Consider the following 26909-nt stretch of genomic DNA (forward strand, 5'->3'; position numbering starts at 1 on the left):
ACGTTGTTCAGGGCCTAATGAGTGCCAAAAGCATGAAATAGTAAAGAAGATAGAAGAGGAGAATACGGAGAGTTGGGACGCCAGGAAAAATTAGGGACAATGGGAGCATAATATTTTTTATTTTTCAACTCTCCATTTATTTTGCTTTGAGTTCTGGAGAAAATAATAGACAATAATAATAAACGTCTTTTACCAAAAAAATCTAATTTTTCTATCCAAATTTGAGCAAATCTGGCTAATTCATTTTCATCAGATTTTCTAATTTCTCGATATTTTGGCTCAATTGAGTTGAACTTTATGGTAAAAATATTCAGTGTTATTTCGTGTAGCTGTAAATGGAGAAATGGTTCAGATCTCATTATTAGGGTTTTGCCTCGGATGTATATGTTTTATGATGTTGTGATTGCAAATTACAATATATTACTTATAGTTTGTCTTTTCAAGGCACTGGAAAAAAAATATTCTCAAAAATGTACCGTAAGTTTTGGTCTTGGGTGCCCATATACAAAGTCAAAGGATGTGTCCCAGGAGGCATCTACCTTATCTCCCTCTCCGTTCCCCCATTAGTCCTAGGGCTTAATTGACCTGTAAGTTCTAACAGAGGAATAGCTCAGATCTCATTGTTAGGGGGTTGTCCCGGATGTTTATGTTTTATGATTTATTGATTTCAAATGACGATGATATATTACTTACAGTTCATCTTCTAAAGACACTGAAAAAAAATATTCTCAAAAAAAGTAACTTGTGGTCCTGGGATCCCATATACAAAGCCAAAGGAGGGGTCCAAGGACTCCTGGGCTCCCATATACTAAGCCAAAGGAGATGTCTCAGGAGGCATCAACCTTATCTCCTTCTCCATTTCCCCATTAGTCCCAGGGCTTGATTGACCTTGAAGTCCTAATACGGTTTTGAAGATTTGAGGATTGAGTTGAATGAGCTGCAGTACCAAAGACAACACATGTACAGGAACAGTTTTCGATGAAAAGGAGACCCTGTTATAATCAACGGGAGTCTGATCTTCTGGAATTTTTTTTCTTTTAAAGTGGTTGGAGAATCTATGTATTTTGAGAACTTTGAAGGGTACGCAGCTCTGAATCAGTGAGTATTCCAGAAGTCAGATGAAGTTGGCTGCTCCAAAGAATTCCAGTGCCAGGCACTGGGAACCTTCTAGAAATGCTTGTTTCGAGGAGCTTTTGGGAGGGATGGAGAGTTGCTTACTCCTCCAGTCCAAGACATGTCTCCTTTTTGTGACAACATCCAGATGCTAGAAGAGAGTTGCCAAGTATGTCGTAAAACCTTGACAAACACTAACTTAACAAGATGGGGAACATTGCTTTGAAGGCGTTTGAGCATTTCATTTTGGAAAGTCGTAGAAATCACAAGTTCTACCAGCGTTAATTGTCAGAGAATCCACTTAATACTTTACCTTCATATCCAAAAAGGTTAGCTAATTATCTTAAAAAAAAGTCTGTTTGCTTCGTTATCCCATGCAAAAAAATCATATTTTTCTTTGTAAATATCTATGAATAAATCTGAAGCACTAATTTCCCACAAGGTCCTCTTGCTATATTCAGGCGAGGCATCTAATAAAATGAGATGTTACGCATATTGAGGGAAATCATCAATCTCCCGGCCTCGTGAAATGTCACCGAGAAGACGTTGTTTACTTTTCAGAACGTACAGGAAGAAATTGAATTTAGAGGTTGTGTCGGGAGATGAGCGGGATTTTCTGGCACAATTTAGTTAGTGGTGGTTATCAAGCAAGTCTTTAAGTGTCAGTCATGAATTTTGAGCAGATCTATGGTTCCGGTGCTTAAATATTCATGTTTATGTCATACCAACATGTCAACATGTACAAGCAATGAATCATTCATGCCGCCCGGCTAAGCGGGGCGGTTAAAGTTGAAGTCCTTTGCAATGTAGGATCTAGTGGCTGTGCACCATGTAAAATGAGCGTACATGGATAGATATCCACTAGTTATGAGCGTGTAGCGCCCCCACTGCCGCAGGGCCGAGGGGTACCCGGTACCGGGCCTCTGAGTCTCTGCTTCTGGGGTTGTCACGGCGGCTAGGCCCCGGTCCGTGACCCTGCCGTGGGGCGCTCAGTGAATGATCGGTGTGGATGTCGGTGCAGTTGTGGGGTGCAGGTCGCGGTAAATAACGAGGACACCAGGTTGCAGTCTCTTTACCTCTTTACTGGAGATCTCTGAGTCCTCAGTCCAGAATACGGTTCACCAGGCTGCGCAAGTCCGGCCGGTCCAATGGCACTTCCAGAGTTCTCTTCACAGGTGGAAATCGGTGCCTTCCTTCTTAGCGCTATGTGTTGTAGTCCTCCCCTGCTGTGCTTACGGAAAGTACCCCACAACTGTTGTGTCTGTTTCTTAAGTTCCCTCACAACTCGATTAAATGATGTTCTTCTAATCGTCCGTCCCTCCCTGATGTTACGGTTAGAACGGCACCCGTTTGTCGGGTAGGCCTGGAGTTCTTCTGGGACCCTAGAGACGCCCCTCTCCCGCAATTGCCTCCCAAGACTTCATAGGTGATATGTGTTAGACAGCCCGCCTTAAACTGACTGTCCTGCCGCTGTTTGGAGTATTGCTTGAAGCTGAATGTTATTCTACTCCCTCGGCGTTCCGGCCACCGGTAGTGCGCCTCAGTAGGGTGTTGCTTCGGTCTTACAGCACGACCCCTACTGGAATTCTCCTATCGCTTGATCTCGTTTCTCACTCAGCACAATCTATCTCGCTTCTAGTCCTTTCTTAGGGCACCGCCGCTATTCTGAGCTGGCGCGGACCCGTTACGTTCTTTCCAATGCCAAGCCTCTGCCAGGATCCCACCCCTGGCAGAGACCCTACTGTCTCTTCCTCCACAACACCCTCTGCCACAAGGTGTTGCTTCGTTCAATCCAGTCAGCTTTCTGATCTAACTTCCTGCCTGACCCCCGGTTTACCCACTATGGTGGGGAGTGGCCTAATGAATAGCACCCTTAGCTCCCCCCGGAGGCCCTGCGGTGAAATGTATTGGTGTCTGTGATACCTGATCAGATGAACTCCTTCAGTGCCATCGAACGCACCATGGCTCCCCATAGTGGCGGAGCCACAGTACTGCAACGACCAGGACTCTGGGGCGCTGCAAGCGCATCTAACGAAGTTTGAGTTTGTTCAATTTGCCGGATTTTGCCTGGAAATTTGATATGCAGCAAATTTATGCCGTGCAAATTGAATGTCAATTATTATGCTCTTACCTGGAAAGACCCAAGAGCATAATAACAGTAAGATGTGGAAAAAAAACTATACTCACCTCACCATCCTCCATACAGTCCTTGGCACGTCTTCTTACTGCCGCAGCACGTTGAAACTTTGGACATCTTCACGTTAGGGCAGAGCTTCCGGTGTGACTAGGCCCTGGACTAGGCCCTCTGAAGTGTCCAGAGTGCCCTTCAGAGGGGTGCAGTGCATGTGTTGAGTTCACAATGTTGCCACGACCTTATGACGTGCATGCGCAGATATGTTCCAAATCTAGCGTGAATGTAACCTGGGATTCAGCACATGGTAGTGGTAATAGGAGCCGGCAACGATGACCGTATGGGGGAGAACAAGCAGCAGAGGTGACCAGGAGCTGAGCAGTGAGGTGAGTATTAGATTTTATTTTTATTTATTTTATTTTTAACTTTTGCTAGCCCTATACAGTTTAGTAAATTGGTGGCCATCTGGCAGCCATCTAGCTGAATTTGTATGTGCGAATTACAAAAAAAAAATCATCATTCTGGTGAGTCCTTTTGTAAAATTCAAGTACAAGTAATTTCCACTCTAATAAATTTGTTCAACTCTCATTCACACCATAACAATCGTCGACCTCTTTCTAGACCAAAGTCACACCGTGGTGTTTTGACTCTCACCGTAGAAACAAATTTGGAAAATACATTTGGTTCGGCATTGCCGCAACTGAAATCTTGTAGACCAAAGTCACTTTGATCGTAGACATGGATTCAGAAGATACATTTGGATTGGCTTCGCCTGAACTGAGATGAGGAATCTAAAGCCTGTCATACCCATGAAAGATCCGGTAGATCACTATTTCTCTTGAAGAATGCTCTTCAGAGTTTTCATGTGTTTTCAACATGGAATTCAGGCGAAAGCCGCTGCTGAACACCTTTGGCAGTGGCTTATCTCCCCAAGAAAAAAAATGGGTGGTAAAATTCCAGCTGCCTGATCCTTCTCTCCTCAAACATCATCAGTTAGCGGAAAGTCAGGAAGACTTCACACACATCCGTTGGTTGACCATTACAGACAAAACCGGTAGGCTCTGACAACTTTGATGTACAGTGTATGGTGTTTTTCAATGGGATTCTTGGGTTGAGGTCCCCAGAGTAGTCACTGATTGTTGGTCGGTGTGCTGCTTAGAAAACCTGGAGCTAATACAAAAGTAAAATCAAGAAAGACGTGTTCTGGCTGGCGAGGCTAAAGTAGATATTTTGAGAAGCTCAGGGCCAGAAGAACTAGAAATGGATTTAGCAGCGTTTCCAATAAAATCAAATGTAGGTTATTTTTTTATGGAGAGGTCAATGAAGAAAATTTGTACCATGACTGGTTTTTGGTGGACACAAAAGAAGCTTAATAATTGGAGATAGTTATTAGAAAAGTCCAGCCTTGTAGGATTGGAGTGAATTCAAAGTGATAAATTGTGAATAGACTAACTACGTTTCTACTCACATTACAATAGCCCAATTTCATTTTTGCTTTCGTTTATAGCTTTTCTTAAGTAACATTTCAAATAGGCAAGTGATAAAACGCGAAGAAAATTGATTTGATCCAAGTCCAACATCTACTGTAGGTAGTGGGCACTTTGCCGGCCACGATCTATAACCATACTCGAAGCTGACATTTTCTTCTTCCTAAAGTGTCCGAGCCAGCAAATTTATCTTTTTAAGTGGCCAATCGAGAGGGACATCAATTTTGTATAAGCTCATGAAATTTTAGCTTAGTTTGTAATATTATACTAAATGTCTGCAGGAAGGCCAGTGTGCTCTACAATTCATTTACATAGTCATTTTCAAGGACATCTCTAAAAATAACTGCACTCTATGAGTATATATAGGAATCAATTGTGCAGTCTCATTTATCTGATGTATTGCTTCTTCCAATGTTGGCCTTAGTTTTCCAGGTCCCATAGGTTTTCAGCAGATCTTGTAGAGGCGTAATGTCTCTTCAAAGTTGAACTGGTGCACTCAATACCACCCACTGAAAGGTATCATTAATGGAACTACAAGAAGCTTGGACCCCCTCTAGAATTCTCAAAAATTAAGCTCTTCAACCCATCTCAGAAATGTCTTTCACTGAGAAACTCGAACCAACTGCTAGAGATAGATTGCCATCAAGGTGGTGTCAAAGGGCACTATTTACCATCACGTGGCACCTTAAAATGGCTACCACTAACAGACTTGGAGCAAGCTACTCTGTTTTCCAGATCCCTGGAGTTGCCCTGGCCTTCACCCTTTAACCTCTCTGTTCAGGGATCTGGACTTTCACAGGGACCACTAGGCTGAGGCTATGGAGTCAGCTGCTGTTTGGTGAAGCAAGCTGGCAAGAAGAATAGTCACATAGCCGGGTCAGAACCAGGAGGTACAAAATTATCAGGCAGGAGAAATGTCAATAAACAAAGCCGAGGTCAAAGAACGGGACAAATCCAAAATTAAACCACAAAAGCATAGAACAGAACTATAGACCAGGCAATCACAACTATTGACTGGCAGTGGAAATCAGAGCTTCAGGGCTTTAAAGAGTGGACAGCCCAGCCCAGGTTTGACTCTCAGGAAGGAGTAATCCATACCAGACCAAAATTAACCACAGCCCTCTGGTTAAGTGCCACCAAAAGTCCTAGGACAAAATCAGGATTGTCGCTGTCATGTGTCACCAGCAACAAAGGTACACGGCCACCCAGGGGCCAAAGCAGAGACCGAGGTACATGAATTGGCACAGATATTACAGGAGGAATCTCAAAATAACACACCAAAGTGAAGTCAATTGAAGACTTTATGAAGTCCTAATTTTCCAAAACCAAGAATAATGTATGAAAAGTTGTAAAGTAATAGCCGGAAATTAGAAAGATTAGCAAATTGGTTGAATTAATTTTTTCAATAGCTTTAGTTTTTTGCTTTACCCCAAATACTTTTTAACAAGAAGAGGGCAATAGAAGTGGGTTTGGAAAATCCCGAGTTGCACAATTTGTCTTCCTCCTTCCCCTTTAGAGTGGGGAACTCGGAAAACCCTCCTAGATGCCAACTGGTGGTCGAATCCTTGACCCATAATTTATTTTAAGGCTTGTTTTGTTATGTCAGGCTGTAAATAATTTTGTGATTATTTTACGTTTTGCCGTAGATTTCTTTCGGAGGAATTAGGTGACCCTCGTTAGCTCAGTGGTGAAAGAAAATCTACGTAATTACTGCTCCCCAGTGTAATTGTTCCTTAATTGAAACAGTTTAATTTAATGGAGCAAATGTTCGTTCCCTCTTCTTCCTAGTTTTTTATTAAGCAGACAGGATTGGCTATAAATCTATAATCGTCCTCATCACAAGGGCCATTGGTTATACGACCGTTCCACAGGTTAATAGGATGTGGCGACATAAACATCTAAAGCTTTAGAGGCCCATTACATAAAAATTGTCACGGATGGGTTCACTTTGTTCCTCTGCGACAACCAATAAATCTACCATAAACAGGAAGCCTTACAGGAGGGTCACATATTTTACAAGACAAGAATCCTTTATTTAATTTATTAAGAGCAAATGGATTCAATCAACTGTAGCAATAAAACATATAAATACAATTTGCTGTACTTCTAAAGGAGTTTGACTTGGATTTTAATATTGGATAGGATAAGTCATAACTAAAAGATCACCGATGGTCTGTCTCGTGACAAAATCGGCTGATCGAGGAGTCGCAACGCACTGGAGGTGCCACAGCTCCATATATGATGGAGTTGCCATGAATGATATTGCAACCTTGCATCATTCATGGTCACTCATTGATGTACGGAGCTGTACCACTCCGGCTTCACCACGTCACCTACTATGAAGTGATCAACAGAGTTGCTGGAAGTTGGACCTTCAAGGATCTAACACTGATGTTTTATACTATGAAGCGGTCCAAAAACGTAGATGCATTGGCTACCAGTCTCATATGATTGGTCATTTAAGCTTATAAAAAGAGCATATCATAGGTTGTCTTCGATCCAAAGGTAGCCAGACAGCTTAGATACAGTAGACAATGGAAATTAACACCTATGCTTCCTGTGAGATAGCCCTACCTGAGTGTGTTGGGGAATACTTGCTTGGCAACGGGATTAAAGCACTCAGGCACGTTTTCTCCACATAAACAGTCTATCCGGTTTATTAGACTCATAAACCGCATCACAAACAGTTCATTATTTACATCAATGGAACATAGTAACCACCGACAGTCTGTTATAATGGTAGATACTTCTCTGCCTGTAACGCCCTTTCATCTGGAGTTACCTTACAGGAGCTCCTGCTTCACACACTGACTCCTGTCACTCCTGGTTCCCAGTGGAAAGCTGCCTCACTAGGATCACCGGTCTTGTAACCAGGGCACCTCAGATAGTCCAGACCCGCAGTAGGAACTGTAGCTTTCCCAACACAGTAGCCATCCCAGGCTCTGCAGATACGGCCTCTCCATGCGCTATTCAGGAAGTCCAGTCCCAGGCACTTCCAACACACAGGCCTTCAGTCCATAGTCTCACCATGTGCTTCCAGGAATCCAGTCCTCTCCAGGACATTCCAACACACTGACCATTCAGTCCATAGCCTCAGTAGGTGCTTCCGAGAAACCAGTCCACTACAGGACATTCCAACACACAGGCCATGCACTCTGAACATGTGAAACAAACCCTGGTCACATTATGTAGCTGTAACCACTCCCATAGGTGGGAGGTGTGTGTGGTTAGCCAGTCCCGCCCAGCTCACCAGCTAACCCTGCAAGTCTCCCTTATCAGTAAACAAGCACAAATACTTGTGGGACTACAGGTCCCAGAACAACAATACTACAGGCTTACAGCGCAGACTCCCTCTGCGACACATACCGGCCATTTACAATCATGCCGGACACTGTTTCATTATCACCATTACAGATGTGCCTCATGCGCATCCTGAGTAGCACATACAGCGCCCCCTGGCTGTAACATGAGTCACTGCATCACATTCCCCATGAGTTGCAAGGGGAACACGGGAAGGACAACATGCCAGACCCTTCCTACCTCCAACATCTTCCATTGGGAAAGAGTCAGAAAACTTCCACTCACTTTTGATAGTTGACCAGTCACAGTCGAATTAGTGGGTTTGTCTGACTTTCAACTAATGTGTATGACCACGTACAGAAAGACTTTAAGACTTTGGCCCAATGTGGACCTCTATGTGGCCGTTTTTGAGACTGAAATTAACACCCTCCAGGTCATAATTTTAATCTGTGTAGGTTTTTTTTCCTACCAAAAACAAGAGTAAATCCTTTTAGTGTGGAGCAGTAAAAATCCTTTTATTTAGCTAGCCATTTGATTGCCCCCTCAGGTAGAGGTTTGAAGTGTTTTCTGAATACCTCGTCCACCATTCTCAATCAACCGTTGACAGGAGCCCATAAATTTCTATCTTCGAAGTACTTGGTTCGGTGTTCCCATAATTCTAACCTAAAGACAACACTTAATTGGATAATAAAACATTTCATGGTTTATATTATTTCGGCATTTTGAAGAGTCCCCAAGAGTCAAGTTTTCTTGTATTCGATCATTGGTGTGATTACTTTTTTTCATTTACTGCTTCTTCTATTTTTTATTTGCTGCTGTTTCATCGACATTACCAAATTTCTGCTCATAAAAGGAAGACAGTACATGATATTGTTATGTTGTACTTTTTCATGATTCCAGGACAGGTTTGAGGTTGCCTCCATGTTTTGATGGCTTTAATGGTAAACCAACGGTTCATTACCATTCCATTGATTTAAGTAGGTCACATTCCCTCTTTCATTTGGAAATCTTAGGTTCCTCAACTCAAAAACCTTCACCGATAACTTCTTCTAACATGAGTACATGATCTTGAGGCAACATTTTTTGTCTTGTTTTTGTTCCTTTTTGTTCTTTGTGGTTTAAAATACTTAAAAATTTCATACGTAGTACTTGGGTATAATTTTGTATTTGTGGTTACAAAAGAAAAGGTCTTAGGAACGTTTCTTAGAACACTTCCCACGGTCTCATCAAAAACCACAAGTCCATACCGTATGTAGGTTCTTTTGTATATTTTTAGCGTCTGCTTTTGGTTAGACTTCACATGAAGTCTTATTTTCTCTACATTTCCTTAGTAGTTAGATACAATTTAGTGTTCACTGATATCATCTTTGGAGTTTCGAGAGAATTTGACCATCAAGGTAGCGTAGGTCCTTCTTTGGAATATCCAAAGGCCTCAGTTGTCGATGGTCTTCCGTAGAGGTTTCTTTAGTTTTTATTTGGCACTACCATAGACTTTAAAAGGAGCATGGTCTTGTGGCTGAATGAAATTGGAGTCTGAGAGTGGTCCCTTATTCTGATGAACCAGGAGGGTCCAACCGGTCAAACCACTACTGACCGGGCATCTTCAATGTAATCTTCTCCAACAAAAGTTTCCGAAGAAATTATTTCCAAAGTATAGAAGATATCAAAGTATTGAAAAATTACACATGTACCCACAATTTATTTTTCCCACTTTTTTTTTGTTACAGGCAGCTGTTAAAAACTGAATTGGGCTCGTTTTTCACCGAATACCTTCAGGTACGTTCACTTATATTTTCCCTCTCCGGCGTAAATAATAGATTTGAGAGGGAAAGAGGATGTCACATATCACATAAAGCGAGAATTATTTTACAGTTTTGGTATGAAAACTTCACAGCTAGTTTTCTCAGCACGCTATGTTGTTAGTTTTCTCGCCACCTAGTTAAAATCTGCATCTTGCATTATTAATGCTTTAGGCCGGCAGACGGAGGTTGAGACGCAGATCGTGTTAGATTCTTATATTGTTCTTACTATTCACTCTTCAGAATCAGCTTCTAACTAAGGGGATGGTGATCCTGCGAGACAAGATACGCTTTTATGAAGGTAAAACAATTTGACTATTAATCTAAAGAGAAAGATGAAAAAAAGTCTTTATGGTCACGATAAAGAGCAAATTCACTCAGAATTGTACTTGAAAGTGATTTTTCACCTTTGTTTTACAGAAATTTTCTAATATTCCCCTTATTAACCATTTCACTTTGCATTGACCTTGGGTATGCCAACTATCCACTTTGCTTTGGCCAGGGTATTTAGACACAGGACTCATGGTAGCAGAAGTTGTTAACACCAGTTTTGTCAAGTCTTCTGTGATCTCTTATATTAGGGCAGGATGTATTAGAATGGGAGATGCTGAGCTCGGGGATATATAATTTTCTATGATTTGGTTCAGTATTTTTGCAAGAAAAGCTGTTGATTAAAAAAAGAAAGCCTGTGAGTCCTTCTTCTCCCGCCCACTCCCAGTGATTGGCAGCTGTAAAGTCATGCAGTAAAAATTGAGCCAATAACAGTGTGTGGGCGTGGTCAGCAGGACTCAAAGGCTTTTTTATGAGTTCTGCAATTCTGCAGCTTTTTATACAAAAGTCCTGAACCAAATCATAGAAAATTATATATCCTCGAGCTCAGTTTTTCCTTCTCTATTCCAAGCTCCCCTCAGATAGGGTAACATAGGAGATCTGAAACAATTTGCTCTGAAAACATTTGCTGCTCTTTTTTTATATACCGTATATTTTTTTCAAACAATTGTAAAATTCCTTAAAATAAGACCTTGCGTTTCAATACCACCATGGCCAATATCTACAAAGAGTCTGTAAATTCCATTAAATTACTTCCCAGTAAATAATTCTTGTTTAGAAACCTGTAAATTGGTCTCATTTTTTGTCCATGACTGTATATGTATTTAAAGGGGATGTCCAGGATTAGAAAAATCATGGTTGGTTTTTTATCAAAACCAGCATCACCCCTGAGCATAGGTTGTGTCTGGTATTGCAAATGACGTGAATTGAGCTTTGCTGCAATAACACATGCAACCTATTCTCAGGGGTGGCGCTGTTTCTGAGAAAAAATAACAATTTTTTTTTTTCAATCATGGATAACCCTTTCAATGTAGTACTATTACTGCTGGGCTCTGAAAACTTTACTTTTGTTTATTGTAGGACAAAAACTCCTTGATTCTTTAGCGGAAACCTGGGATTTTTTCTTCAGCGATATCCTACCTATGTTACAGGCGATCTTCTACCCTGTCCAGGTAAGAGGGTGTATTATAAAGAAGGATTGTATTAAATGTAAAAAAAAAATGAAATTTTGTCTTGCCAATCAAAGCATAGCGAGGTTGGGGGTAAGTGCGTACCCCATGAAATTTTCAATAATTGGCAAACATGCCGCCGGCAAACAAGGCTGTTTGGGCTCATTGGTTGCATGTATCAGATGGAATTTTCCGCTCCGAGAGAGACAGACGGAGCTCCAGTTTTGAATATGTGACTTTTATGTAGAAAATATTTAAATGCCATCAACATGTAGTACTTCAGGCCTAAAGGTTAACCAGGTACTAAAAAATGGTCTAAAAATGCCAGAAAACATGGGTAAGTTTAACTTAAAGGGAATCTGTCAGTAGGATCAACCCTCCTAAGCCATGTATATGGGCATGCAGGTCATAGAACGTCGATTAAAATGATACCTTGATATCTATGATCCGATGTTTTATTCCAGTGAAATTATATGTTTTTCTTAATATGTAAATGAGCTGTTAAGATCTATGGGCCGGACATAGATCTCCCCGAGAATCTGCCCCTAGGGAGCATTATCAGGGTGAGACATGTAGATCAGAAGAGCAGACTGTCAGTTCGTACATGTCTCACATTGGTAGCACACCTTTCATTTAAAATTAGCTCTGAAGGCAGATTTTCGGGGAGATCTATGTCCCGCCCACAGATCTCTAACATTTACATATTAAGAAAAACGTGGATTTCTCTGGAATAAGACATCGGATCGCAAATATCAAGGTATCATTTTATTCAGCTTCCTATGACCTTCATGCCCATGTAGACGGCTTAGGAGGGTTGATCCTACTGACAGATTCCCTTTAAGCATTTACAACAATAAAGTGCCGCAGTTTATACAAAAAAATTGTCACATGTGTTATGCTAAATGTCCCTCAGAGTGTTTTGGACAAGAGCTTGCACCAGAAATTTGGAGTAAAACTTTTTCAAATGTTGGAAAACTTTTCTGCAACTCAAAGTTTTGAAATTTTTGCCATTTTAAGCCTGTTCTGTTAACTTTTTTGAGAATGGGTGGAGCTTAGCGGGACAGGTCATGGTCTTGCACAATTCTGTTGGCGCACACTTCTTAATCATTTTTTTGCATCTTACTTCAGTACCCCCTGGATCAAGACTGGCATACCCAAAGGCCACCAAGAATTTTTATATTTTTTTTTCCCTTTTTGGCTGTTAAAACCATTTTTATACTATTATTTATCAATTATGCTTGTTTTCAATGTACATAAAGTTTTTTATTATTAGGAAATTTATTGTGACTTGTTGCTTTGTGCTAGGGGAAGGAGCCCTCGATCCGTCAGCTGGCTTTGCTGCACTTCAGAAATATAATAACCCTAAATCTTAAACTGGACGATGCCTTATCCCGCCCACGGGCTCGTGTACCACCCTCAATCATTCAGATGCTGCTAATTCTCCAGGTACATGACTACTCTGTCTATTAAAAAAGCTAAACCTTTTCCAGACACCACTAATTTGTCTATGAACGTAAAAAGAGAAGTGAAAAACCATTTGAACTGTGAAAAGTCATGTGAACGGTCCGTCTTCTAAGGAAACAAGGTTTTGGGTCTAAAAAATGTGGTGACCGGTTCCCTTTAAATTTGACCTTTCGCTTTTTATTAATGTCACCGCTAAACTCATTATTAAGGGATCCTTCTATTTCTGATTACATTGATTTATGAAGGGTATGAGTCAGGATAACATAAGGTTTATTTTCCTTATGGTGACTAAGTCTGTATAATTGTCAGCAATGTCAAAGGTGTCAACAAACTCAGATGAATGCGTCAGGCCTGAACATGAGCCCATGGCTGAATATTGTTTGGGATCACTATGTTAATAATATGACTTAATATTTAGTAATTAAATGAACCTGGTTATGTCATGATCCAGAGTAACAGAAATATACTGCCACCCTTGTTAATCATGGTATCAGATAGGTTTCTGCTTATGTAAGGTTTGCATACTTTTTTTTACTTTAACAAAGCTAAATTGTTTAACTCAAAAACATGTTGAAACCATGTCGGCCAACCATAATTACATGTTATCATGTAAGCCAATGCTTTACAGATTATGAAGGAAGGGGACTGCAATGGGATCTGCGGTCACCCCTGTTTGTAACTAGGAGGTGCTCCGTCCATATAAAGCCATGTGGATCCTATCGCAGTTGAGGGGTTGTCCATAACTGAGATATTGATGACCTTTCTTTCCATTAATTCATCAATATCTGATCACCAGGGGTCCGACACCCCTACCAGAAAGGTAATATCTGTTGTCACATGAAGTACACAGTACATGAATCCAAAACAGAACAGATCTGTTCTAGTAGCTTTTTCAAAGTACTGCAAGCTCAGATTACCTTCACTTTATTGGGAGCTGAAGTGTAGCACCCAATAAGAGCTACTACACAAGGTATGGATCTATGGTGTTATGGCTCTGTACAATGAGTTCGTGCAGGTATCAGTTGTTTAGTTGAGGTTTTGGATGTTTGCAATGATGTGATATTCATGATATAACTTCAGAATAAGTCATCAGTGGCACCATCCAGGAGAACCCATTTCAGTACCATTTAATATAAGAATCCATATGCAGTTAGCTCCCCCTATTGGTGACTGCATGCAGACAGAATTATACAATTTGTCAAAACGGAAAATCAGAGCTCCATTATACAGATATAAAATAAAGTAACTGAGATCAGAATTCTATGCAAAAATAAAAAAAACTGAATATTGATCATTTACTTGAGGTGTAGCACATTTCTCAGTGAGGGTTTTGGTCACATTTTGAGTTTTACTTTGGGCCCCTGAAATTTTGATGTATACCCTTATTGGTACCATTTGTCAAGTAATCACAGAAACCTTTTCATTGCAACTGTGTCCATTGAGACCGCTAAGTAGATTAGTATGTAATGTTTTCCTAAAATATTTCTGTAAATGAGGATACGGCTGTAGATTTTCTTAATACATTTACTGTTCCTAAAAGGAAATATAAATCATTAATTTCCAGGAAGAGACCTCGAGAAGTATATACAGAGTCTAACTGTTACATAAAACCCTCCTGTTACCAGTCACGTGTTCACGTTCTGGAATTTAATGGATCCCATATGTGGGGACGGATCCAAAGTAAGGAGGTTTTGTGTTACATAAGAGAGTGAGGTTCAAAAAAGGGTCTTTGATGATATGCATAGTCCCATAGTGTTCCTTAGCCAAAAACATCTCTAGAATGTGGACCACTCTACAATTTCTCCTCCTAACCATGTTCTGTTACTGGTATACATGAGTAATCCCTTATGTTCTGTGCTAAAAAAAAAGTTAATGTTTACAGCACTGCAGGGTTACATGCACACAGCCTGTATATTTGCACACATTCTTCGTATAGTCTCTTATTTTAGAACAGTTGAGACTCCATGTACCACCACATGGTGCTTCCATATGGCACAATATTACTGCCATTTCTGCACAATGTTACTTCTCTGTCCATTTATTAGGAAAAAAGCTGTAATGCAGCTCTAAAAAATACTATTAACCTAATTTATGTTATCATTGAGCTCCGATAGAAACAAAAACTGATGAGTATATGGAGCGCCCCCACACCGCCGCAGGGCCGAAGGGTACCCGGAGCCGGGCCTCTGGGACTCAGTCCTGGGGTTGTCACGGTGGCTAGACCCGGTCCGTGGCCCTGTCTGTCAGTGGGGGACGTCCGGTGCAATAAGTGGTGTTGTAACGGTGCAGTTGTGGGGTGCAGGTCGCGGTAAATAACAAGGACACCAGGTTGCAGTCTCTTTACCTCTTTACTGAAGATCTCTGAGTCCTCAATCCAGAATACGGCTCACCAGGCTGCGCAAGTCTGGCCGGTCCAATGACACTTCCAGAGTTCTCTTCACAGGAGGAAATCTGTGCCTTCCCCCTAGCGCTATGTGTTGTAGTCCTTCCCTGCTGTGCTTACGGAAAGTACCCCACAACTGTTGTGTCTGTTTCTTAAGTTCCTTCACAACTCGACTAGATGATGTTCTGCTAATCCTCCGTCCCTCCCTGAGGTTCGGGTAGGAACGGCACCCGTTTGACGGGTAGGCCTGGAGTTCTTCCGGGACCCTAGAGACGCCCCTCTCCCACAATTGCCTCCCAAGACTTCATAGGTGATTTGAGTTAGACAGCCCGCCTGAGACTGACTGTCCTGCCGCTGTTTGGAGTATTGCTTGAAGCTGAATGTTATTCTACTCCCTCGGCGTTCCGGACACCGGTAGTGCGCCTCAGTAGGATGTTGCTTCGGTCTTACAGCACGACTCCTACTGGTATTTCTCCTTTGCGTGATCCCGTTTCTCACTCAGCACAATCTATCTCTCTTCTAATCCTTTCTTGGGCACCGCCGCTACCCGGAGCAGGCACGGTCCCGTTACGTTCGTTCTCGCCAAGCCTCTGTCAGGATCCCACCCCTGACAGAGACCCTACTGTATCTTCCCCTACAACACCCTCTGCCACAAGGTGTTGCCTGGTTCCAACCCAGTCAGCTTTCTGATCTAACTTCCTGCCTGACCCCCAGTTTACCCACTATGGTGGGGAGTGGCCTAATGAATAGCACCCTTAGCTCCCCCCGGAGGCCCGGCTGTGAAATGTATTGGTGTCTGTGATACCTGATCAGATGAACTCCTTCAGTGCCATCGGACGCACCATAGCTCCCCATAGTGGCGGAGCCACAGTACTGCAACGACCAGGACTCTGGGGCGCTGCATATATATAGTGATGTGGAATATGTGGACACTATCTGAAGAACCGACCAAATATTAATTGTTGGGCTTGTTTCTATAAATACGTTTAAACAATAAAGAGAAGTAACTAATGTGTTGGGTGCTTGAAACATACTTTGGGAACCGCCATGGGTTCCAGCACAAGCCCAACCAATGATTTTCTAAGCAGCAAATATATACATTATATTTTTTATCTATTGTATAGATCTGTAATAACCACCTTACCTATATAGTGGTGAGGACACTATCTGAAGAACCGGCAAAATATTAATTGTTGGGCTTGTTTCTATAAATATGTTTATTTAAACAATAAAGAGAAGTAACTAATGTGTTCGGTGCTTGAAACATACTTTGGGAACCGCCATGGGTTCCAGCACAAGCCCAACCAATGATTTTCTATCTTGATTGGTCTAAGCAGCAAATATATATAGTGGTGAGGACACTATCTGAAGAACCGGCAAAATATTAATTGTTGGGCTTGTTTCTATAAATATGTTTATTTAAACAATAAAGAGAAGTAACTAATGTGTTCGGTGCTTGAAACATACTTTGGGAACCGCCATGGGTTCCAGCTCAAGCCCAACCAATGATTTTCTATCTTGATTGGTCTAAGCAGCAAATATATACATTATATTTTTTATCTATTGTATAGATCTGTAATAACCACCTTACCTATACATTTGTTTTATTAGTGACAACATATTTATGTCTTAAAGATAATGTTCACATATTGAGAAAAGGTGGCCCATAGTGGCAACTGTGGCCCATAAGCAGTTTGTATCAACTTACAATGTAAACTAAGTCTCAAAAAATATTTAAATGTGCAACTTGCTTACCCAAAGTTGAAGAATTGGGGTGTGGTGTATCGGGAGGGAGCATGACCAACACATTTTGGATGGATTTATAATGCAAGAAAATGTTGCAAATTTTGGAGCACATGCTCACCCACTCAAAGGAGGTGTGGATTTAGTTTTCTAACTTTAGGACCCCAATTTATCAAGGCCAAAACGACGATCTTTATGAAAAGGCATGTTGGAGTCAGACGCTCCCGATTCATTAAGCGGCGCATGCCTGTTTGAAAAGTGGTGTGCGCCTCACCACAAGTCTTACTCCAGTTTGTGGCATAATGTACACCATTGCTGGTCATAAATTTGATGAATGGGGGCCGCATCGTTCCGTTACGCCCTTGGTCCCCCCGCTTTGTCGGAGTTGGACGAAAATGGCGTGAAAATATCAAAATCTGGCAAGTTTTGCATTTGCAAATGTTGCAAATAACCCTTTTTTATGGTGTCTTCACTTTTTAATTGTAGACTAATCGAAACAGTAAACAGTCTTCACCTTAATGGAAAAGTACTGTAACTTTTTATTTTTTCCTATTGACCCTGTCTCTTAATTACACAGCAATCACACGGAAGGATTACCATAGTAATAGCTTCTGAATTAGCCAGGGATTTTATTTAAGCACTGCAGTATTTTGAAAGCAGAAGGATCAGACATGTTTGCATAGTATTTTTCTTCATTTCTCGAACCAGTGGTGTTTATAGCACAAAGCCCCATGACAATTCTTCCTGTTCTAAGTCTTGTCCAGTGTTATCATAGGGACATTGATAATTGCATTTGAGTATCCAGGCATGTGAAGATTAGAATATTCGTGCGGATGGTGCTTCTGAAAACTACGGACTGACTCTTCTCTTTGCTTTACATCATCTAGGGTGTCCATGAGTCCAAGGGCGTGTCGGAGGAATATCTGAACCTGGAATCGCTCATTCAGAAGGTGGTCTCTCCATACCTTGGCACATACGGGTTGTATTCTAACGATGCTCCATTCACGCACTCCTCCTGTCTCTTGGGTATGAGTCAAATTTGTACTTACGCACTGACATACAACTCAGCAGAATTTCCTTCTAACATATGAGAGGTCAGCCCGCCATAGTCAATGAATGGCATTGATTAGTTCTTTAACTTGGCATTTGCTGCCACCAGGTGGCCATTTTGGGTAGTGACACAATAACCTTATTAAATTCCATTCCACGTCTTTAGTGTAGTGCTCAGGTGGCAGATGACGCTAAGCCTTAGTACCTAGAGTGGCCTAAAGGCACCAGATATATATATATATATATATATATATATATATATATATATACACACAAACACATATATGCATATATATATATATATATATAAATACATACATCTATATACACGTATACATACATATATATGCATATATATACATATACCATAGATATATACATACATATATATATATATATATATATATATATATATACATATATATATATATATATATATATATATATATATATATATATATATATATATATATATATATAGACTGTTACACCTTGGACACACATAGGCCTGCATAGGAGCTGTATACAGAAAACAGTAGAATATTTTTAACTAAAACTTTTTGAAAAGTTTCTCCTTTTTTTATTTTGGACCCATGGAAACAATGACCCTTCCTCTTTGATTATGAAGTTTGAAGGGATTGTATGGTGAAAATATGTTGTCACCTATTATTAGTAATAATAATAATATTCAATAGATAGTTATTAAGTTGTAGATCGGTGAGGGTCCGACCACTGGATTCCCACCAATCATCAGAACGGGGCAATTTTCTCTACACTAAAATGGAACTGTAGTGTATATCATCAACCATTGTTCCATTCACTCCCTATGGGGAACGACGAGCGCTGCTCTCAGGTTTTTCCGGCACCATAGGGAATGAACGGAGCGGTGATCCAGTGTAGATCCCATCAATCAGACCCCCACCGATCTTATCCTGTGGATGGGTGAGAAATTGTCTTTACAAGTTCTCACGTGGTTGTAGAATTGATCGTTTGATGTTGTATGATCTTCACAGAAAAACGCATATTCAGACGTTGTCCCAAATCTGGTGAGATGATCACGAAAAATCCAGTAGTGAGATCCAAGAGCTACAACAATCCATTGCTGACCCCGGTAGCGGAGTACGAAATGGAAAACATGTCGAACAATGGGACTGGAATCAGAAGACACTCGTTATCTGAGATGACCTCACTTCTAGAAATGCAGGGATACTCCAACCTGACCACCATCCTGGACTCTAGCTCCAAGCTCTCAATGTCCACCACCAAACCACAACCCACGGGTGAGCTGGAGCATCCCGCCATGGGCAACGGACAGTTTCCTTCAATGCACAACAACAGTGAACCTCAACAAGGACTGTACCACAGCCAGAGCTCCCGGGAGGACTTGTCCAGAGACTCTACTACTCTGATTCCTGCTCCATCTTCCAGTCCAGAGACCATTGTTGACCAGATTTTAGAATCCATAGACTCTGACTCTGAAGGAATTTTCATTGATTTCGGAAGAGGTTGTGCCAAATCTTCAGGATACGCCATGGATGTTGGGCGGCAAAGTCTTGTATAATTATCTTAATTTTTTGGTTTTCTATTTTCTTTTTACTTTGGGCCTTCTATGGACTTTAGGTTTCCATTGAGCGTTGATTTCTAAATTTTGGGAGGATCTAATTAAATGTATGATAAATTTCTGATTCCGTTTTGTTTAATGAATGTCTCGGTATGAGAAACGGGTGAATACAGATGGTGAAGGATCTTCTAGATTTACAAAACGGGAAGTTTGATCTACCAGTTTTAGAAAACAGGAAGTAGGAACTCCAAGATTCCGAAAATAGGAAGTAGAAACTCTCAAAACGGAAAATGAAAAGTACCAGATTCTCAAAACAGGAAGTAGGATCTTCAAGATTCACAAAACATGAGTAGAAAATTTTCGCTACACAAAATAGGAAAATTAATCTACAAGATTCACAAAATAAAAAAGAAATAAATGACACTAGATTCACAAAACCAGAGGTAGAAATTCCTCAATACACAAAACAGGAAGTGAAACCTACCAGATTCACAAAACAGGAAGTGGGAACTCTTAAAATTCAAAAAACGGGAAGTAGAAATTCCAAGATTCACAAAACAAGAGTATAAGCTCCTAGATTTACAAAATAGGAAGAGCAATCCAACAGAGTCAGAAACTAAAAAGTAGAAAATTCACTTAAGATTCACAAAACAAGAAGTAGAAATTCCCTAATTCACAAAACATGAAGTGATACCTACCATACGCACAGAACAGGATGTGGAAACCACTAGATTAAGGGGAACCTGTCAGCAGGGTTGTGCTGAGTAACCCACACACAGTGTCAGGTCGGTTCCGTTATACTGATTACAATGATAACTTGGTTGATGGAATCTGTCTTGTGGTTGTTGTTTAATCTTTATTTTCAATTTTGAGTTAATGATATATTTGAGCCCCGGGGTGGCCTGTGGGGGGTCTTCATGTGGTGCTCTGATTAGCTATTCATAGTGAAGACTGCTGACAGGACATTGATCACTAAATTAGGCTACGTTCACATTTGCGGTCAGCGCCGCAGCGTCGGGCGCCGCAGCGGCGCCGCATGCGTCATGCGCCCCTATATTTAACATGGGGGCGCATGGACATGCGTTGTGCTGCGTTTTGCGCCGCATGGCCGCAAGCGTTGGACGCAAGAAACGCATCAAGTTGCATTTTTTTTGCGTCCAACTTTCGGCCAAAAAGGACGCATGCGGCGCAAAACGCAGCGTTTTAGCGTGCTTTTTGCCGCGTTTTTGTTTGCGTTGTGCGCTGCGGCGCCGACGCTGCGGCGCACAACGCAAATGTGAACGTAGCCTTATATACACATTTACATATACACATTAAATATGCGATCATGCTGCAGCTCAGGTGCCACCACTGGCGCCTGCCTGCAGAAGGAGATTTTTTTCAAGAAGTATATATATAATGATTATTATGTAAACTAGGGGGCAGGTCACTGAGCGATCAGTGACTTGTCAGAAGCCACACCGATGTCAGAAGAGCACCACATGAAGATTCCCCCCACAGGCAGCCTCAGAGCACAGGCATATCATAAACTGAAAATAAAGATTAAACAAGAACCACAAGACAGATTCCATCAATCAAGGTATCATTGTAATCAGTATAACAGCACCGACCTGACACTGCATGTAGGTTACTGTGCACAATCCTGCTGACAGGTTCTCTTTAACAAAAAAGAAAGTAGAAATTCCCAGATTCATAAAATAGGAAGTAGAAAATCTCAAAACAGGAAGTAAAATCGATTAGATTCACAAAGCAAAAAATAGGAACTCCAAGATTAAAAAAAAAAAAATAGAAGGTAGAAACTGTCAAAACAGGAAGTGGAATCTACCAGATTCACAGGAATTAGAAACTCAAAAATTCACAAAACAGGAAGTAGAAATTTGAAGGCTCAAAAATAGAAAGTAGAAACTCCCAAAACAGGTAGTGAACTCTACCAGGTCCACAAAACAGGAAGTAGAAACTCCAAAAGCCACAAAACAGGGAGTGAAAATATGGAGTATTAGGGGAGGGCAGATCCCCTCTACAAGCCCCAGAAGAAGGTCAGACTAGGCCTGGCTATCTATTATACGTTACTGAGAAGATGATATATCACATCCTTCATAGCAGTTTAACAAGTAGCTCAGTTGTTGGAAAAAAAAATGCCCAAATGTTGTAAAAAAACAACAACATAGGAGATAAACCACTGCCGGAAAAGTCTTATTACTCCCGACAAGCCAATCAATAAAACATTCTACAGACAGCTGTCTAAAGTGTGTGAGCAGCTTAAAGGGGTTATCCAGCCCATCTCACTCATGAATAAGCAGTTGCTGATGTGGTATCCGCTGACCACTTGTCAGGTCTTGTGACATCTGGCCGGTATCATACTATATGCGTCCATGATACCTGATCTTTGCTCAAAAATAGACAATAGAAATCTTGCCATCTTCACACCGGCCACTGGTGCAGGTTTAGACTCTAATTTCTTATTGTTTCAGGATTTGCACATGTACATTAGCAGCAATGAGCAGACTCCTCCCCTATCTTTTTTATTGAAGCATCTAATGAACGTGTGCAAAGGTCATTAGTAAAGAAGGAAGAGATCAGCTGTGACATAAGAGGCAGGATTACAATGATAACACCGCTATACACATCCTATAACACAAAATCCACCAATCACAATAGGCGATGTCACAGCTCACCTCCTCCTCTTTCCTTCACAATGTCCTTAGCACACACTCATTAAATGCGTCAATACAAAAGATAGGATCTGAGTCTGTTCATTGCTAATGTATATGTGTATAGAGGTGTTACCTGCAATTGAAAGTCTGCCTGTGATGATAATGAGACTGCTGAAAACAGCAGGAAGTGCAAGTGTTATAAAAGCCCTAGTGTGATAATTGCAAGATTTCTAACTGGAAAGTTTTTGATACGGAAATAATAAAAACTTTGCCTGAAATGATAAAACAGGTGGGACTGATGCTGGTTGTAAATTCTAATGTTTGGAGATGGATTGTTATATGTTGAGAATTTTTGTATTTTTCATTTCTTTTATTTAGTCATCTGAAATGACCGAACTGACAAATCAGCAGAAAGCGGTCGTACAGACACAGACTTTAATCCTCGGAGGGATTTTCAGACAAAGCTTTCTCTACGATTGCAAAAAAAAAAAAAGCTAGCAGCGTGATAACGTTTGTGGCCATGAAATGCGCATCCACCAGCTGGGGGCAGATTGTGGTTTCAGCGGAGGAGCGGGAGCCGCTCTGTGCCAGCGGCTGATCTCTCACGGCAAAAGCTTCATTATACATAGGGCACGGAGACGGGTCAGACACCTCAGCTCCGGGGCTCCGCTAATGGCCTGAGAGCCAGCGGCCCGCCATCCACAATGTCTAACACCGGGTCAGCCGGCGCCGTATTAATGAAGGGAAGCGCTAATGAGGGGTTATCAAACATGCAGAAGTCTAAACATCCAAACTCGTCTGCTCCAGAATGCAGATTACTGTGCCCGACTATCAGAATATTAATGGATAAGTATGTGCCCCCTCCATCCCACCTCCTGGAGCTTTACTGGCCTCACATCCTACATCCATAAACATTAATATCTAGATATAACATCTCCCGCTCTTCTGGGAAGGATTTCTACAAGATTTTGGAGGCATCTGTGTGAAATTTTTTCCCCTTCGTCCAGTAGAGAATCTGTGAGGTCAGACCCTGATTTGAGGACACAATCTCCGTTATAAGTGTTGGATGGGGTTGACATCACCAAACTCTCCCCAACCGTGTCTGTATGCACCTTGTACACTGGGCACAGTCATGGGGAACAGTTAAGGGCCTTCCCTAAATTATTGCCACAAAGCTGGAAGCTTTACTTTGCAGCGTTACTGAAAATGAGGGCCCAAGGCCGACCCCTGGAAAACAATCCCATACCATTAGAAGGGGCACAATGCAGTCAGGTGGGTAACGTTCTCCTGGCTTTCACCAAACCCAAATTTGTCCATCAAATGCAATATAGAAAAGTGTGATCAATCACTACGCAGAACATGTTTCCTCCAGAGTCCAGTGGTGGCGGCTTTACGCCACTCCATCCGACGCTCGGCATTGTGCTTGGTAATGTACGACTGCATGGAGCTACTCTGCTGATTGTAAAATTTTCCTCCCCCTTATCTATAATGCACCATAAAGCTCCAGAGTGCAATGTAAAACATTTTTGCCATCAAAAATCAGTTGTAATCCTGGCAGCAGAAATTGTATTTGCCTGCAGCACCTCCGCAGGTGAAATGAGGTATTACACAATTTTCTTCCAAATCAATGGACTGTTTATGTAAAGCATAACCATGTCAGGTCCTCCAGAGCAGGAGCTGCTCTCTGTGTGTATTTCATCCTTGGAGTTCTTAACTTGCCAGAGATACGTGAAAGTTTGTAACTTTGGCAACTTTTTTTGCCGTAGTTTGACTCCATTGCTTTCTTCTCGACTATCCTTACACAAATAACAGACTATGGATACCCCTTCAAGTTTAATGACCTTCGTCTGAGGACACCAAGGAGAGGGAGCAAAACTGAAGTGGGCAGACAGCCATCAATGATCAGACCCATATTGTAGCAGACTCCTCACCCATTCTTACTCCCATTGTTTCATTGGTGACTCACTGACCTGAAATATTTGCTCAAATTAATATTTAACCATACAAAGTAATTGACGTCCTGACACAGACGCACTGGAAGTTTGCACTGACCACTATCAGACTTTCTCTTTTTTTATAGGATCACAGTGAAATATGAAATATGAGCAGGCCTATCAATTATGTAGTCCAGATCATCAGACTTTCTAAATTATCAGATTTTTTTTTGTACAAAATTCCCCTTTAAATAGGAAGATCAACGTGATCGACTGTTTGGGGAATCAGAAGCAAGTGTTTAATTTCCCTGCAGTGCCACCGCTGGAGAAAGGAAGTATTACACAGCTCTCATTTAAATTAAGGAACAGGATGTTTAATGTATGGACTTGTGGAGTCCTCCAGGGCAAGAGATGCTCGTTGTAGCTGATGTTCACACTGACAAATAGATCTTACATGGATTATTACAGAATATTCTTGTAGAGTGTTGGAAAATTGAGTTTTCTAAAGCAGCCGACCCATGAAAAATCATGAAAAACTAATCCTGTTTCTCATGATTTTCAAAATCTCTGCTTGCCGTCATTGAATGGTAACTTGAGCTGAAATTTTCATTGGATTCTGTAAGTCTAAATACGGCTTTGCTCTACAGATACCAATGCTTGAACTGACATCTAGGTTATTATCACACTATTATTCTAATTATTATTAGGTTTCCATTAATTGACCACAAGGAGATCTTGGAAACCATGAGGATAATTACGAGGATCATCTGTCCAGGATAATCAAGAATTGTACAGAGTACTGACCTGTCCATATTACACAGGTATCCCATTTACATGGGCATTGCTGTAATACCTCAATTCTCCTATGGGGGAGCTGCAGGAAAATTGAACACTTACAACCAGGTTTCTCCACAGATCACAACTGATCACTAAGGGTTCAAAAAGAGAGACACTTTGTGAAAAGCCGATTGTCAAGGGATTCTCCTAACAAATAAGGCCTAACCAAAAAGATGGTTGTTAACCCCTTACTGACCTCAGACGGGATAGTACGTCCGAGGTCAGAAGCCCCGTTTTGATGCGGGCTCCGGCGGTGAGCCCGCATCAAAGCCGGGACATGTCAGCTGTTTTGAACAGCTGACATGTGCCCGTAATAGGCACGGGCAGAATCGCGATCTGCCCGCGCCTATTAACTAGTTAAATGCCGCTGTCAAACGCAGACAGCGGCATTTAACTACCGCATCCGGCCGGGCGGAGGGAAATGATGGCATCGCCGACCTCAGTCACATGATCGGAGGTCGGCGATGCTTCTGAATTGTAACCATAGAGGTCCTTGAGACCTCTATGGTTACTGATCGCCGGTAGCTGTGAGCGCCACCCTGTGGTCGGCGCTCATAGCACACCTGATTTTCTGCTACATAGCAGCGAACAGCAGATCGCTGCTATGTAGCAGAGGCGATCGTGCTGTACCTGCTTCTAGCCTCCCATGGAGGCTATTGAAGCATGGCAAAAGTAAAAAAAAAAAGTTTAAGAAAATGTCAAAAAAATAAAAAAAATATAAAAGTTTAAATCACCCCCCTTTCGCCCCAATCAAAATAAATCAATAAAAAAAAAAAAATCAAACCTACACATATTTGGTATCGCCGTGTTCAGAATCGCCCAATCTATTAATAAAAAAAAAGCATTAACCTGATCGCTAAACGGCGTAGCGAGAAAAAAAATTTGAAACGCCAGAATTACGTTTTTTTGGTCGCCGCGACATTGCATTAAAATGCAATAACGGGCGATCAAAAGAACGTGCACCAAAATGCTATCATTAAAAACGCCAGCTCAGCACGCAAAAAATAAGCCCTCAACCGACCCCAGATCATGAAAAATGGAGACGCTACGAGTATCGGAAAATGGGGCAATTTTATTTTTTTTTTTTAGCAAAGTTTGGAATTTTTTTTCACCACTTAGGTAAAAAATAACCTAGTCATTAGGTGTCTATGAACTCGTACTGACCTGGAGAATCATAATGGCAGGTCAGTTTTAGCATTTAGTGAACCTAGCAAAAAAGCCAAACAAAAAACAAGTGTGGGACTGCACTTTTTTTGCAATTTCACTGCACTTGGAATTTTTTTCCCGTTTTCTAGTACACGACATGCTAAAACCAATGATGGTGTTCAAAAGTACAACTCGTCCCGCAAAAAATAAGCCCTCACATGGCCAAATTGACGGAAAAATAAAAAAGTTATGGCTCTGGGAAGGAGGGGAGTGAAAAACAAACACGGAAAAACGGAAAATCCCAAGGTCATGAAGGGGTTAAAGGATACCTGTCAACAGGTCAAAAGTGGCCACTTTTTGCTTCTATTTTATTCCTGCTGATCCCCTGAGTATTCCATTTTTCTTTTTTTTTTAATCCGTCATACGGATCCAGAGATATGGGTCTTTTTATTTAGTGTTCATTTTTATGTCCTTTACTAAAAGGGCGTGGCTCACAGGATTCTATGGGGGCGTGTCTTTAGACTGCTTTGCATAATTACCCTGTGAGCCACGCCTCTTTTGTAAAAAACCATAGACATTAGTACTGAATTAAAAGGCCAATATCTCTGGAACCGTATGACGGATTTCAAGAAAACAAAAAACAGAATACTCAGGGGAACAGCGGAATTAAGATCAGAACAAAAACTGGCCACTTTTGACCTGGTGACAAGTCCCCTTTAAGCATTTGGTACATAAAAGGAAAAATATCTATGGAACGTTTTGAAGTATATGTCCACAGTCACAGATGAGTCATGTTTGATGTACTGCT

The 26909-nt window shown here is 41.3% G+C and overlaps 1 protein-coding gene and 1 long non-coding RNA gene across 7 annotated transcripts in view; one reads left to right on the top strand and one right to left on the bottom strand.

Annotated features, from left to right (window-relative positions):
- The window catches only part of ARHGAP8 (Rho GTPase activating protein 8), a 191652-nt gene that overhangs the window by 88473 nt on the left and 76270 nt on the right, over window positions 1–26909 (top strand). For 5 of the 6 annotated variants that reach the window (XM_077266613.1, XM_077266614.1, XM_077266612.1 and 2 more), the window contains 6 exons: window positions 9759–9807; window positions 10074–10131; window positions 11241–11332; window positions 12635–12775; window positions 17807–17945; window positions 18983–19654. In XM_077266613.1, coding sequence (XP_077122728.1) covers window positions 9759–9807; window positions 10074–10131; window positions 11241–11332; window positions 12635–12775; window positions 17807–17945; window positions 18983–19530 — 1027 coding nt within the window. In that variant the 3' untranslated portion in view covers window positions 19531–19654. Of the gene's footprint in view, window positions 1–9758; window positions 9808–10073; window positions 10132–11240; window positions 11333–12634; window positions 12776–17806; window positions 17946–18982; window positions 19655–26909 lie in introns of those variants that run through there. The other variant, XM_077266616.1, reaches the window with a different exon arrangement.
- Window positions 1–26909, bottom strand: part of LOC143776836 (uncharacterized) — a 60648-nt gene that overhangs the window by 11350 nt on the left and 22389 nt on the right. The gene's annotated exons all lie outside the window — the stretch shown is intronic.

Source organism: Ranitomeya variabilis, chromosome 5 (genome assembly GCF_051348905.1).
Source record: "Ranitomeya variabilis isolate aRanVar5 chromosome 5, aRanVar5.hap1, whole genome shotgun sequence".
NCBI lineage: Eukaryota > Metazoa > Chordata > Amphibia > Anura > Dendrobatidae > Ranitomeya > Ranitomeya variabilis.